Source organism: Penaeus japonicus, unplaced genomic scaffold (genome assembly GCF_977035675.1).
Source record: "Penaeus japonicus unplaced genomic scaffold, GWHDUDI00000001_assembly GWHDUDI00000023, whole genome shotgun sequence".
NCBI classification, from domain to species: Eukaryota; Metazoa; Arthropoda; class Malacostraca; order Decapoda; family Penaeidae; genus Penaeus; species Penaeus japonicus.
Genome location: NW_028234425.1, coordinates 3,230,704 through 3,245,703, shown reverse-complemented (window position 1 = coordinate 3,245,703; position 15,000 = coordinate 3,230,704). Strand labels below are relative to the sequence as shown.

Here is a 15,000-nt window from a genome sequence, read left to right as displayed (position 1 = left end):
ACACACACACCACACACCACACACCACACACACCACACTCACTCACTCTCACTCTCACTCTCTCACTTTCTCACTCATTCGAGAGTAAGAGAGAATTGTGTGTGAGTGAGAGTGAGAGAGAATATGTGTGAGCGGGAGTGAGAGAGAATGTGTGTGAGTGAGAGTGAGAGAGAATGTGTGTGAGCGGGAATGAGAGAGAATGTGTGTTAGTGGGAATGAGAGAGAATGTGTGAGAGCGGTAGTGAGAGAGAATGTGTGAGCGAAAGTGAGAGAGAAAGTGTGTGAATGAGAGTGAGAGAGAAGGAGTGAGTGAGGTGAGATATGGTGAGTGTGAGCATGAGAAAGAGAGTGAGTGAGTGTGAGATGCTTTCATAAGAGAGAGGGAGAGGGAGAGGAAAAGGGTGGTTGTGGTTCACATAGATGTTGGATGTGTATTAGAAAGAAAGGAAAGAAAAAGAAGAAAAATATAAAACAGCTCAGAAAGTGAAAGTTTGTGATTTGACCTTATGAAATTTCGTTTAAAGTATGATTTCAACAGGAGTATTAGGGACTTGAAATTTATACCTGATGATTATGATTGTTGTGATTTTGATAGTATTAGCCAGCTTTGAAAGAAAACAAAAGGAAAAAAGAAATGTTCTGACATGTTATATTTCTTTAGATCTTTTCTTTTAAGATGTCAAAATAGTTTTTGGCAAGTTATTGACTGCATTATTGACCTTGTCATTACTGTTACAAAGTTTTTATTTTTAATTATTATTATTATTATTATTATTATTATTATTGTTGTTGTTGTTATAATTAATGTTTCCGTGGGACAGAAAAGTTTAGTTTTGCCAAAGAGCAAAGAAGTCTAAGAAGGCAAGAACATTCAGTATGGGGATGTTGATACAGATGTGTTATTATTGGTGATATTACCATCAATTTTACCTTTATTATGATTATTGCCTTTCTTACTTTTATTATCATCATTGTTATTATCTTTATTATTATTGTCATTGTTATTATCATTATTATTATTATTATTATTATTATTATAATCATTATTATTATTATTGTTATTATTATTATCATTATCATTATTATTATTATTGTTATTATTATAATAATGATTATTAGTATTATTAATTATTATTGTTATCAGTATTATTATTTTTATTATCATTATCAGTATTATTATTTTTATTATCATTATCAGTATTATTATTTTTATTATCATTATCAGTATTATTATTTTTATTATCATTATCATTGTCATTATCATCATCAATCATTATTAACAGTTATAAATTTTGATGTTGCTTTTAAGTGCAGTAACGATGGATAGACCTATATATTTATTTTCTATTATCATCAAATGTATATATATTTCAGTTCACTGTGGAAGCCTTTGTCATATATGATACAAACACTAGGATAAAAGTAGGAGATTTAAAATGCATTGGTGATATTGGCTCGTGACGAAATTCTTTGATAAAGGAGTAAATAACACAGGATATAGAATATGGTACTGGATTGAGGGGTATTAGATACACTTGTATGTGTCTTATAATTGTTTTTCTTTTTTTTTCTTCTTTTTTTTCTTCATTTGTCCATTGATTTATTAACAAAGCCTCTTTTGCTTACTAAGTATGCTTTGTGTATGTGCTTGTGTATGTGTGTGATTGTGTGTACCCATAGTCAGAATCAGACTGTGGATATCCGCACACATACACACAGACACACACCACTGTCTCTCTGCTAACTGTTATGCCGCTTTGCTAATGATCCTTCCAATGGCTGGCACCCCCTCGGATCACCACCGCACCCCAGCGTTGTAATAGTGTCGAGCAGAAACACAGAGGTGCGGGACGTGGATGAAGGCGTCAACCTCTATGTCCTCGCGGGCCACGAGAATAGTTACTGAGGCGTACACCCCCCTCCCCCTGTTGTCTCTTTCTGGCAATGCCCTCCTCTCTTCTCCCCCTTCTCAGAGATCAGGTAGAGGGCATTCCAGTGAATATTTTTCATGACTTTGTATCTAATTCTAAGACTTATTTGTGTTTTGAGACAAATTTTGGAAACTGGATGAACCGTTCTTTTGTTAAGAGATACCAGTACTTATTCGATTATTTATTCGGTATTATCGTACTTGTTCGATTTTTTATTCGGTATTATCGTTATTATTTGTTTGTTTATTTATATATTTTGTATTCCTCAAGGGCATGGTTTCTTTGTCTTATTCATTTTATTCGTTAATTTTGTGGTCCCCACCTAGTTGATTTATTCGCATGGAGTAAAAGAGTTTATCATGTTACAGTTACAAGTACCGGTAGGTTATCAGTTATAGATGATTTTATAGATTTTCTCATTATATTTAAGCATTAATAGCATCATATACATATTTACGTTCTTGCTGAAGTTTTGTGAATAAGGGAAACAAATGAAAATACAAATTAAAATACAAATTAAAATCACAGATACAGAAGAAAAAAAAAAAGATTCGATGTTGGTAGAGCCTGCATGGTGCGCCTGATTTTAATCCCTGGATGCATGAACTTTTCTTTACAATTTCTTTTTCTTTTTTTATATATGGCTAAATAGCTCTTTTTATTTCTTTCTGGTTGTCACATTTTTCTCATTATTTAATAGCTTCTGGTAATAAGCCTAGCACATCCTTAGGAATTGTATTCTCTATGATTTTTTATTCTTGTTTTTTTGTAATATATGTATATGTGTTTATTATCACTTGCATAATTCAGAATTTGAAATATATGGTAATAGTTACATGGTGAAAGTGATGTTTATGAAATGAAATACCCTAGGTGCTGGCATAACCTTCATTTTTTAATCAGTTTAATGACTTCGTGATATTTCAGAATTATCACGCTGGAGAGCCGACCATCGTCAATGCTGGAGCCTAGTAGCGCAGCCTCGGGGGAGAACCAGGGCGTCAACTTGTATATCCTTGCTGGACATGAATCTAGCATGTACTGAGCTGTCCTCTGGCGGCTGCTGCAACAACAGTGAAAGAGCAACAAGGGGTGCGAATGGCTTGAGCGAACAAGGCTTGCAGTGTCCACAGAAATTAAGGGTGTGCATGGACTAGTGTTTGGGGGTACCAGAGGGGGACACCCTGCATTCTCTTTGATGTCCAGGTCTTGGCATAGAGATGCTCGTGTGAAATGCCAAGGTACCAGGTACTATATTTCCTGAAAAAAAAAGACAAAAAAAGAGAATGAGAGAGTGAGAGAGAGACAGAGAGTTTTTTTTTTTAATGGAAAAGACCAGTGAGGGAATTAAATGGTTTAGACAATAGAGAAGTGCTTTTAATTGGTTTAATTCTGCTGGGATAAATGGACTCCTTTTTGTGTATTTTACTTGAATTTTGCCTCAATTATGACTTTATGGATTGCTCAGAGTGAGAAGTGGAAATTCCTTTTTGACAGGATTTTTAGCTACCAAAGAGGTGTGTGACTGTTTTCTAAAACATGAAAAAACAAAATTACAAATGTACCGATAAATACAAAAAGTTATATTTCATAGCTAAAAGCTTATCATTCACAACCAACACGCATTTTTTGGAAGTTTTGTTTGCAAATGATAGAAAATAGATGCTTGTTATTGGAAAAATTAATTGAAAAATTAAAGAAAAAATTTTCACATGTATGAACAGCCATTCTGCTGATACGAAAGTAAGGTAATACAAATTCTATTTTATCTGTGTTGAATAAAAGTGATGATTGTATCTGTCACATTAATTCAGAAACTACTACATTCAAAATGTTGAATCTCGCAAGAATGAGGGAACTACCAATTGCAAGTAATGCACTAGGAGCAGTTTTCATTACTATCAGACCAGCATGGCAGTCCACGTAACAAGGAGATGCTTGCAGTGTCACATTGATAAGGAACACCAGTGAACTTCAGTGAAAAAATTGATCATATTTTATTCTGTATTTCATGCATTTAGGGCCTTGTTTTTACGACTTATCAGCTAGACTGCGCTCACGTACAGATTGCTTACTGACTCTTCCAAGGTTGTTCACAATTGGCTGTGCCATAATGCACCAAGCAAGAAAAAAAATATGATTTTCTACGAGGAATGCTCCATGTTTGGCAACTGCAGCAGAAATAATGTTTGTGATGAAATCTAGCCCTCAAAAGGCCTAAAAATTACGGCTTTAGTCCATAACTGAAATACCGATGATATTTTAAGGACTAAATTCCAGTCTTCTTAGTGGCTCAGGACAGTTTTTATGAATGTGTGTATAAAGAGAGAATTTTTACGATAGCTGTGTTAGTCCGTTCCTTGCGGTGCATGACAGGACAGTGTGAAATCTGTGCCCAGTCGGGGATTAGCTCTGTCCTCTTATTGCGATTCATGCCAATAAGTTCTTCATACTGTTTTATGGGAAACTCAACCAGCATAGGGCTGTATGCTCAGTACTAGAATGTAACCTTGTTTGTTGTATGTACATCCAGGAGAAAACCTCTTGTCCAGATTATAGTATGTTCAAGGTGTACCCAGCAGTGTTGCAGTGTAACAGTATTTCAATAGTACCAATATGCTGTAGATCTAATTTTAATGGCTGTAAATGTTTGGAGTAAACATTTACACCGGAGTTGTTAGACAGAAAGAACTTAGAAAGGCATAGCTGTAGTATGATTTCACTTTTTTATTTTTTATTTTTTTATTTGAAAAATCTTTTGGAATTGATCATTTTCTATAATGCTGATCGTGATAAGGTTGATGATAAGCTTTGGCTAGCCTGGTTTCTATCCAAAGCATCGTCGTAATTCCTGGCTAGCAAGGTGTGAACATCGAGCATTCATCATTCTCCTGAGGGAAACAAAGGGCAGGTCTCACCCTCCTTTAACTATGCATTGACAAGTAATAATCAGTATTTTGTAGAATGACAATTCCTTTATTTAAGCAATACATATGTAAAGAGGCATGCTGTTGTCTCTTCTTCTGCAATGCTTATCTACCTTGTTTCCATTTCTGTAGGTGTATAGATACTTTTTATTAACCACAGGAATGCAAAACAGTGATATAGTGTATGGGTCTGAAACTGAGAACTTTAATAATCACAGAATGTCATATTTGTACAGGTTATTAACTGAGAGTATGTTTTCCCAAAGAATTAGAATAATGGTAACTCTCAAAATCAAAGTAGTTGTCTCTAAGACAAAAATCGTAGTATTGCAAGTTAAGGTTATGAAACTGTCCTTAAAACGGGTCAGTTGTATGAGATGTATGTCCCATGGCTTGGCTTGTTCTGGAGTTCGTGAATGTCAGTTGAAAGTCCACACCTACATTTTTTAAAAGGGTAGAATGCACATTATGTATGAGAATAGGGTGCATTGATTTGTGTGTCTACTGAATAAGTAAATTTTTCTAATGTCGTTGAAGGTAACTGCTGTTAAAATGTGTGAGGACTGGTATACTCTGTGGTGCTGCCAAAGGAGGTTTAACATGCAAAGAGAGAAGGACTAAAAAAGGTAAAGATTGGTGTCTGATTTAGGAAATTATTAAGTAATTTTTATGGTACATTAATTGGCAACAAAAAAGGAGCCATATGGCACATGTTATAAAAAAATAATAATAATAATAATAAGGTGGATTGTTATGAAATGGGTCGGGAAAATAGCACTTCGGATTTGAAAAGATCATTAATGTACTTGACTCTTGACTGTAAGAAAGGAGAACTAGCTTTTTGTATATGCTGTGTTTGTGTTGCTTAGTGTGAGATATTTTGTATGTGTGTGTGTATGTGTGTATGTGTGTGTGTATGTGTATATGTGTGTGTGTGTTGGGGGGGTTAGTGTGAGTATTGTTTATCTACAGGTGTTTTTTTGTGCTTGCATTCATTCAAGTTTAATCTTCCTACTGGCTATTGTGTGCAAGTGTAAAGGCGAGAGAGTTAGTGATTGGACGAATGTTTCACAGCTCAAGCTTTACAAAATAGTTATAAGTGTGATGTCTGAGGTGTTTTTTTTTTATATAAGTAATAGTGTAGATTTGTCTAGTGTGAAGATTGTTTTTTTCCTTGTTCTTTTATCTTTTTTTTTTTTTTTTCTTTTTTACCTTACAAGTTAGTACAGTATTGTGAAACTCATTGTGAGAAGGAAAAGCAGAGATTACTTCTTTTAAGAGGTAAAAGAAGAGAAAGAAACCATTCCCTCTAGTTTTTAAGACCTTCGCAACTCACAGCATATGAACTTTCTTCCATTTACGCAAGATTTGATTCTGGCTTCTATTGATTAACAGCGTTGAATATTTTTTGGTCAGATTCCACTATCTGTATATCATACTTTAATCCTTGGCGGTGTTGGGAGCAGACCATTATATATATCGAGGGTAAATGCCGAGTTCATGCTCTGGGTATCCGATATAGAAGAAAACGTAGGTCAGTCGCATCCTCTGTCGACCCACAGTGACGTGCGTACTGTAGTTTGAAATAACAAAGAATTTTCTAACGGGTTATATGCTATGTATAATTTTATATTACTTGATATTACTATGTTGCCGACATTTTTTGTGATTTAAATTCTTGTCATACTATATATATGTATTACCTGCATGCCCTTGTCTGATTGTGTTATACTCCACATCCATCATAGAAGTTTAGCTTTTCATTACACTTTTAGCATTGAAGTTCAGTAGATATGTATGTGTGATTATTTGAGTCTTTTATTTTATTTTTTTCTTCCTGTTTTTCCATTGATATATATATATCATTTACACTGGAGTGAAGTCATCTGTACTTAATTTATATTGATTGCTCATGCTGTCCACCTTGGTTTGATATTGGTGCTTGTGGTGTGGTGTTGGCTAGGCTGCAGGCGTGGGGCAGTGACGGACGCTAAAGAAGAAACAGCCGTAGACTCTGTCAGGACGTCATCTCTTATCTTTCACGCTGTAGAAAGAAAGGCTTCTCTGTCCCCAGGCATGATATTCCTAGCCATTGTTACTGTAAAACTCATTCTGTTGATTTGATTACATTGAGGGAGTGCTTGGTAATGGTCTAACAGTTAAGATATGGTACCTTCATGGTAGGACCACACAAATCAAAAACAAAGTGTAGTGGCTTACTCATTCCAAATTGTTTGTGTGTATACATGACAGCAAGGTCTATGGAGAAACTGAAATAGTGAATTGGAACTATGCGGTACTTATTTGATATTAGAACTAGATAATCAAAATCTGAGAGAAGTCTTACCCGTGGCTTGGAAAGTTAGATTAAGACAGGAAGGGAAAGTTTACCACAGTGGTAATAAAACTTTAGTTCTAATGTAGTGCCTTGAATGTACAGTTTAAAAGATTTTGTTATAGTGTTATTTGTTTTTTACTTTTCATCATTTCCCCCGAACCCCACCCCATCCCACCCCAAAGAGTTATCATTTATCAAGCTTTTCATATGTAGTTTCAAAATCTGGTACATAAAGGTTATAAATACAGTAGCTTGTCCACAGGGCTGTCAAAGATTACAATATGCATATCCAAGAAAAAGGGAGAATAAAGGCCCTGCAAAGTGTATGCATTGCATAAGCAACCGCATGATTTAACAGTTGTGATATGTATTTAGAAAGATTTTTAGCTTCTTGTAGGTAGCATTCACACAAAGAATTGCTGTATCAAAATGGGTACGTAAGATTGAAAATGACTTCTCGTGCAGTAATGTACTCGCCAGAAAATCTTGCCCATAGTACTGTTCCCATTTGCATGAAAACAGTGGCAAGGCATTTATTGTGGGCTTACCCAAACACACACTGATGTGTTCCTAGATTAGGATTATTGTCATTTTCCTGTCTGGATATAGGCTTGAAAACCAATGAAAGTGAAATTGGTTCTTGTATATATATATATTTATAAACAACTTCTGTAAATTGATAAATTTTTTGTACATAGAGACTAGTTGAAGACAGGAGTGGATGCAGCACCCAAGCTGACTGCTGCTTCACTCTCCCAAGCTTTAAAGTGGACCCCTCATGCTTACCAGAGGCTACCAACCTCTCCCATTATATCTATCTAGCTTCTAGCTCCACACAGCTACCCCACCTCATATCCAATGTTCATTTCTGTTCTTTACATAGTCACGTATTCAAAGCGAGTCAAGTTGTTTGAATCTACGAAGAGTACTGGATAAGGACGTTCATCCCGCAGAAGAACACAAGCATTGATGCATCTAAGGGTGCCTGCCGACTGTGTGCATGGGAAAGCATTTTTGCCAAAGAAAGCATACCATTGCATTCCGTGTCACATGTAGTTTGGCATCATAAATCTCATGTAACTTCCCTACAGCTGCCGTCTTAAAAGGCGAATAGTCTCATCAGTGGTGCAGAGGGATTTTGTCTGTTTGCTAAATTTTTATATAAAAAAACAAGAAGAAAGTGGAAGTTAACCTGTTTATTGTATTTATTATTATCGTGTTGTGTTTGCACTTAAAACTATATAATAAAAACTTTTTTTTTTTTCTTTTTTGAGTGAAGTTGGTGATTTCACAATAGGAGGTGGTTTATATGTACAGTTTATTGACAGTAAGGTTGTATGTTACAAAGGAAGTTTGAAATCAAGTACCATATAAGTAAGTATAGAATAAAATTGATGTGATGAGAAATCTAAATGTTTCTAGTGAGTACTTCAGGAAATATTAATTTCTTTGAAAATCCCCGATTTTTTATATATAGAAATGCCTTTTAAAGTTTTGATATTATATGCGTAAGGAAATCATTTGTATATAAAATGATACAAATCTTCAAGCTTCTCAGAATCATCAGTACATTGTTATTAAGGAAAAGTATTGCATTGGGAAGCTGTAAAAAATCTTTGATGGCGAAATTCAGAAAATGCGATGAAACATAGCAACTTTCATTGATTATGAGAGTATTATTTGGTTTGGGTTCAGTGGCTCATGGTTACCTTTTTGATACCGATACTGATTGTATGCCTCAGATACTTAAGGAATAAACAATGACTTTAGTATAAGAACTTGTCCCTTTTAAAGCATGATTAAGCAAAATTTGATGAGAAGAAGAACAGATAATTAGGCGTTTAAAAAGTAATGATACCTATGTCATTCTATCACTCTCTGCAGTCACTGAAATGTGTGTGAAAGAGTGTGGTTGCTAGATATCAGTATTAGAAAAATAGAGATATTGGTCTCGCTTGTATGTGCAATACTTTGTTTACTTTAATTGGTAAAATAGACAGATATCTGGAGCCGAACCCATCTTTGCTAGAGTAGATAATGAATTTTTGAAACCTGGTTTGTTTAACCCTAAAGGATGGCAAAGTTCAGAGCTTCATGTGGATGTAGGGCAGTAAAAAAAAAAATGGTTTTAGGGTCTACTTTAATACATAAATAATCATTTCAGCTGATGTCATTTGGGTTTTGATGTTTATTGATAATTGAAATGCTTTTATTGATCAACTTGCCACATTCGTCCAGTGTCTAAACATGACTGAGAAGAACAGTTGCCGTGTTTTTTCCTGTAAGGGTTGAATATTTCCTCTGGTCGTTCCTCTCTTGCCATGTGCCCTTTTCCATCTTCATTTTCATGTCAGCATTTCAGTCCAGGGCAGACAGTGTCTCTGTATTTTAACACTTACATATTGGCCGTAGTGAAGGGCTAGTGTTAAAAAGGAAAAAAAAAAAAAAAAGTAAAGAAAGGACAGATCTGGTTAGTCGTCTAGAATCGGGATTTCTTGTCAGTCGGACAGGGTATTGTACTGCTTGTCATTCAGGGCACAGAAGTTGCTGTTGATTCTCCGTTCTATCTCAAGTGTTTATTTAGAAAAATCTCTTCTGCTAATGAATCACTGTATTGTTAATGATGATTTATTAATCTGGTTGGCTTAGGTTCAGGATAGCAAAGGAGGTTAGTTAGTCTCCTTAATAATGATTGGTTTATCCTCCTCCTTCTATCGGCCAGATCGATTGGGTGAAATCTGTCGACCTTTCAACATCAAAAAAAAGGATTCGATACGTTGTGATATATGATGAAGATATTAAACATATTTAGCTATTTTAGTTATTATAAATTGCTCTATTATTTTATGAACTGGCTCAAAAGTAACCTTTTTTAGTAATTTATAGAAACTGCTATGATGTTATGGAAAGTTGTCATACCCTTAATATTGAAATTGACTGTGAGTCTTTTCAGTGAGGCAGTGGTGATAGAGTGTCAGTTAATTCAGACTTTACATTAGCTTTACAGATAAGTTTAGACAATGAATTTCCACGGAAGGATGAGATTCATGATGTTAGATGTAAATAAGAATCCAGACAACAGGCACAGCAGAGAGATTGAGGTAATCATAATGAACATCTATTAATGCTTGTTGGATTGAGTGCTGATGGTAAAGGTTGACATTGTGATTAAATGTGTAGACATTTAAAAACTGTGCTTTGTTATTTTACCTGAGGAAAGTTTATGTATAATGTTCATTTCCTTGGGAAGTGAGTACCACATTAGCTTGTCAATTTATTTAATGAAATTATTATCAGGGGTGTTACTTTTGCTTTTTAGTTTGATATTTCATGCTATTAACCAAAGCATACTGCACAAAGTGTTGCTAATTACTCAACAGTTTTAATAGTAACATTTTCCTTTTCTTTTTCTTAAGTACGAGATAAAAATGAAAACAAAAGTTGGCTGTGTTAAAGTACTATGTAAGGGGAATAGATTAATCAAAACGGCAGTTTTTTATTCCACCAATTTTTTAAGTTTGACAAGGGAATATATGGCCATTATATATTTAGACTACGAAGACTGCGCGTATCTTTGCCAGCCGCACCCACAAGTGTGCCTGGGGGTTACGGCAAGTCGCAGTAATCTGGAGTTGTGTGGGCTGGAGGTCCTTCATAAGCTCTTGTTTTACCCAGTGTACTGTATATACCCTCTTCCATACATTATACAGTATACCTTATTCTTAATGATGAAGCACAATAAAGTATATTGTATTTATTTTAAGTATACCTTTTAATAACCTATACGCCTATATTTATTGGATGTAGCTCGCTAACAGATGTAAATATTTTATTAGATTGTTAAAAATGTTGAAAATAATAAGTGCTCGGATGTCATTTTAGTTGGTGAATTTTCCTTTTTGATATCAAAGTAAAACTTACAGTATAGTATGTAGATTTCCTACTTTTATTAGCCTTTTGAAGTGACATCTTAAGAAATTGGATATGACGATCCACTGACAAAAGAATATGTTCAATACATTTAAGTTGAATGGATTTCATTTTCCCATTTTGAGAGAAGGAAAGATGTTATAAATTTATACCAGTTTAAGTATGGGAATACATGCTAATTCCACAACTGAATAAAAAGTAAGATACTGCTTTATGCCAAAGAGCATGTAGAAAGTGATTATCAATGAAGATAACAGATTCAAAAAGAAGATTGGCCAGAACATAACTGATTATTTGGTTTATGCTCTGGTCTCGTGACTACTGTAATTAATTAAAATGAGTGGTAAGAAAATGGTTCTTAAGAATTCACGCTGAATAAGATTCTAGTACAAAAAGATGAATTAAAATTATAAAAATATCCTAGTGGCCTGATTCTCGACTGTAGTGAACTAAAAGAGAATGACGGCGCATGTCCTCTGTGGTAAGAGCGACATGAATCCTACTAATGTCATATGCATATTCAGATACAAGAATCATTATTTAGAGTGTAAGAAAGCTCGTCATAGGGAACTTGGTAAAATACAGCACAGTCGGTAATTTTGCAGATTACAGAAATGTGAGTGGGAAATGTCAGGTATTTTCTTTGTTTTATTTACAATATTCTGATTTTACGAGAAATTACTTACTAAAATTATAGTTATCTGGCTTACAAAAGAAGCTATAACGGTCATTAGTTTATATTTCAGTACATTTTCTGTTTCACCAAATAAATAAAACCGTAGTAATGCTGACGACCAAATGCAAAACAAAAACTATTCCGAGTCAGCAAGCGAGTCGGAATATCCTAGTCCCACCTACAGCTGACCAGCAAAAGGTCTAACTATCGAGCATCTAACCTCACGGACTAGTTAAGTTCAACGATATCTATTCTAGTTAAATGGCAAGTGATATACGGAAATCAATGGTTCTAAATGCATCTTATGTTATATTTTCTTTTTTTTGTGTTTATTTTAAGTAAATTACTCCTTGTCTGCAACCTCGCCACCGGCTACCGTTACCGCCCATTAAAGCATGGTTTCTCGACTTAAGGTACGCTGACGCCATGGACACGGGAAAGGAATTTTGAGGGTACGTGACTGGTTCCTCAAAATACTCTGGTTTTGAATGTGTAGACATTTATGTAGGTAAGTGGCCTACATGTGTTAGGCTAGACTAGACCACTAGATTTGTATATCCTTCACTAGGTGACAACGCAACACGGAAACTTGGGGAGTTTTGTAATGCTGGGAAAATTAGTATAAGAAGAATTCATAAACTTGTATGCAGGACTTAATATAAGGATATAAAGTGATTTAGAGCGAACATAGTCCAGGCAGGACGACGTGTTCTTTCCCAGAGACAGGATAGTCTACCGAGTCCCTTCTATTCTGGACAGTCGATAGAATCATAGAGCAAGTTGACAAACGTGCATCTTTTTAACCTTGGTACTGCATTCTGGGTTTGTGCTACGTGATCAACGCTGAAAAAAAATCAGGAGGTACTTAAAATTAAAAAGGTTGAGAACCCCTAATCTAAAAGATCTAAGGGTCGTAATATAAAATCGAATACTTGTTTGCTTTTACCGTTAATTAATTCATTAACTATTCTTTGTTGTTGGCTGAACTACAATGATTGATGTTGACATACATATAATGATTAAAATTGCAATTAAACCTAATTCAAATATGATTTTTTTGTAATTTCCGTAATGCTTGCAATGCTTGTATTTTTCTTAATACGAAATCTATTTTAACAATAGGAGAAAAAAAACACCTAAACATAAAGAGATTTTTTTTTTTAATACCTTATCAATACGATAATACAGTGGTTCTCAGACGGTCCCGTGACAGAACAGTACCTGAAGTGACGCAATATTTCGAAGTGAAATGAAAAATTTAGGATACTTTCTGTGTTAGAAAGTGAATTCAAAAATTGATTTTAGTTTCTGCGTCACGTGAATCCCATGTACAGGATTTCACTAAAGGTGTCCCATGAATTCAATGGTATTTTTGTCTTTCTTTTGCTTGCCTTGTTTAGTTTTCAGTGATCATCATGACTCTTACATTAATTTGTATTTGAATTTGAAGTTCCGATGAGCCTACATTCATTTTGTTTCAAGCAGCATAGAAATATGTACTATGCTTTAAAGCCAAATTCATGTTGGGTAGTGGGAGGGGGAGGGGGGTAGAGTTAGAGAAAAGAACATCTGCTAAAGGCGTCATCACTGAAAAAAAAAAGTTTGAGAAAACCACTGCGATTATATTGAGATTTCATAATTCATCTTTTAATCTCACACTTGAGTATTAATTTTGAATAGCAAACATTACATAATTACACAATAAAGAAACAAAAGATCAAAGAAAAAGCCCTTCAAATCGTATATTTATTTTACATCAAATATGTACACAAATTTACACAGTTGTAACCCCCATAACCAGTACACGACAGCATGGGGCTAAAATTCATTATCCCAAACTTACACAAACTCTTAAGAAAGATAACGCTTAAATAACCCCATCCTTGAACCTTGGCTTTGGCTGGCGGTTATGAAGTCTTTGGCAAGATACTGAGAAGGTGCAGACTCGTAAAAGATCGTGTTTGAAGTTAGTGTGGTAGCATCCCTTCCTGTATGGCGCGGGCACTACTACACAGTATTTTATCTTTTTTTGTCCATGGGCAATGTGAGAAACTTATCATGTATAATCATGTATATTGTCAAAGTTCGTTTCTCGAAGAAAACGGTTATTTATTTCATACATATAAAAAGGTGTATTAGCAGAGCAGTCTTCTCGAGGGTTTGGATTATTTAGGTTGCAAGAACATAACAGTTATTATCACAAAGTTAGGATCAATATAATTTTGGCCTTTGGGGAAAAAAAATATTTACAAAACCTATTTACATATAATGCAAATGTAATTACAAAGGTCAACCATTTTAAAGGACTGTTTGTTCAGCCATTTTTACAGAAACAAGCTTACACCAACATATACAAAGACGAATACACACATGTACACAATATACCACACATCGACGTGAGGAACTACGACAGTGCTTGTCCCCTTCAAGAATTTCTAGTTTCAAATCACAATAATATTAAAAATCACGGGTTTCATGGATATTTTTCCGTGTAGCTTCGTGCTAGCTCACTTAAAAGTCTGTAGCGATGACTACAAAGTGTAAAAAAGCAGAACACATCTAAGCGGAGTTCAATCATATAATTTCATAAATGCAAGTGTTCTTTTCGCGTGATTTTTCGCCGCGCGCGCACACTGTCCGCAGGCAATCAATCGTCCGGACACTAATAATTACACGAACGAAATGTGGCGTCGCTTCTTGACGCTGCGAACCGTTCCGTGCGGGAGCGTCGCCGTGGCCCGGGAGATCGTGTGGCAGGTGGGATAGTCGAGCGGGCCCCCGGCGCTGCCGCCCGCGCCTCCGGAGCGGTACTCGGGCGGCGGCGGCAGGTAGCGGAAGGACGAGAAGTGGTTGGGCAGGTACCGCCTGGGCCCGGGGCCAGGGACGGTTCGCGGCCGGAAGCCTCCCTCCTCGTCGCTGCTGTAGCCGTTGTGGAGCGTCGACCCCGCGTGGATGGAGATCACGGTCGGCCCCGGCACGCCCAGGGGCTGGATCTGCGGCGGCGGCGGCGGGGGCGGCTGCTGCTGCTGGAGCTGCGAGGGCGGCGGGGGCGGCGGGAGACCCGAACTGCTCGTCTTGACGGTCAGGGTCGTGGTGTTGTCCATGAGGGGGGGCGGGGGAGGGGGCAGCTCAGCCGTGGCCGTGGAGGACGCCGAGGCGCCGCCGTCCGTCGTCGAGTTGCTGGTCGTCTCGGACAAA

The 15,000-nt window shown here is 36.1% G+C and overlaps 2 protein-coding genes across 15 annotated transcripts in view; one reads left to right on the top strand and one right to left on the bottom strand.

The window, feature by feature from the left end:
- The window catches only part of hppy (MAP4K3-like protein hppy), an 80,352-nt gene extending 69,393 nt beyond the window's left edge, over positions 1–10,959 (top strand). For 7 of the 12 annotated variants that reach the window (XM_043004095.2, XM_043004091.2, XM_043004089.2 and 4 more), the window contains one exon: positions 2,859–10,959. In XM_043004095.2, the coding sequence (XP_042860029.1) occupies positions 2,859–2,976 (118 nt within the window). In that variant the 3' untranslated portion in view covers positions 2,977–10,959. The remainder of the gene's footprint in view (positions 1–2,858) is intronic. The other 5 variants (XM_086550044.1, XM_086550042.1, XM_086550043.1 and 2 more) reach the window with 1 other exon arrangement.
- Positions 10,960–13,534: 2,575 nt separating this feature from the next.
- Positions 13,535–15,000, bottom strand: part of LOC122245941 (calcium-activated chloride channel regulator 1) — a 207,111-nt gene continuing 205,645 nt past the window's right edge. For all 3 annotated transcript variants that reach the window (XM_086550037.1, XM_086550040.1, XM_086550039.1), the window contains exon 16: positions 13,535–15,000. This exon is cut by the window's right edge. In XM_086550037.1, the coding sequence (XP_086406163.1) occupies positions 14,472–15,000 (529 nt within the window). In that variant the 3' untranslated portion in view covers positions 13,535–14,471.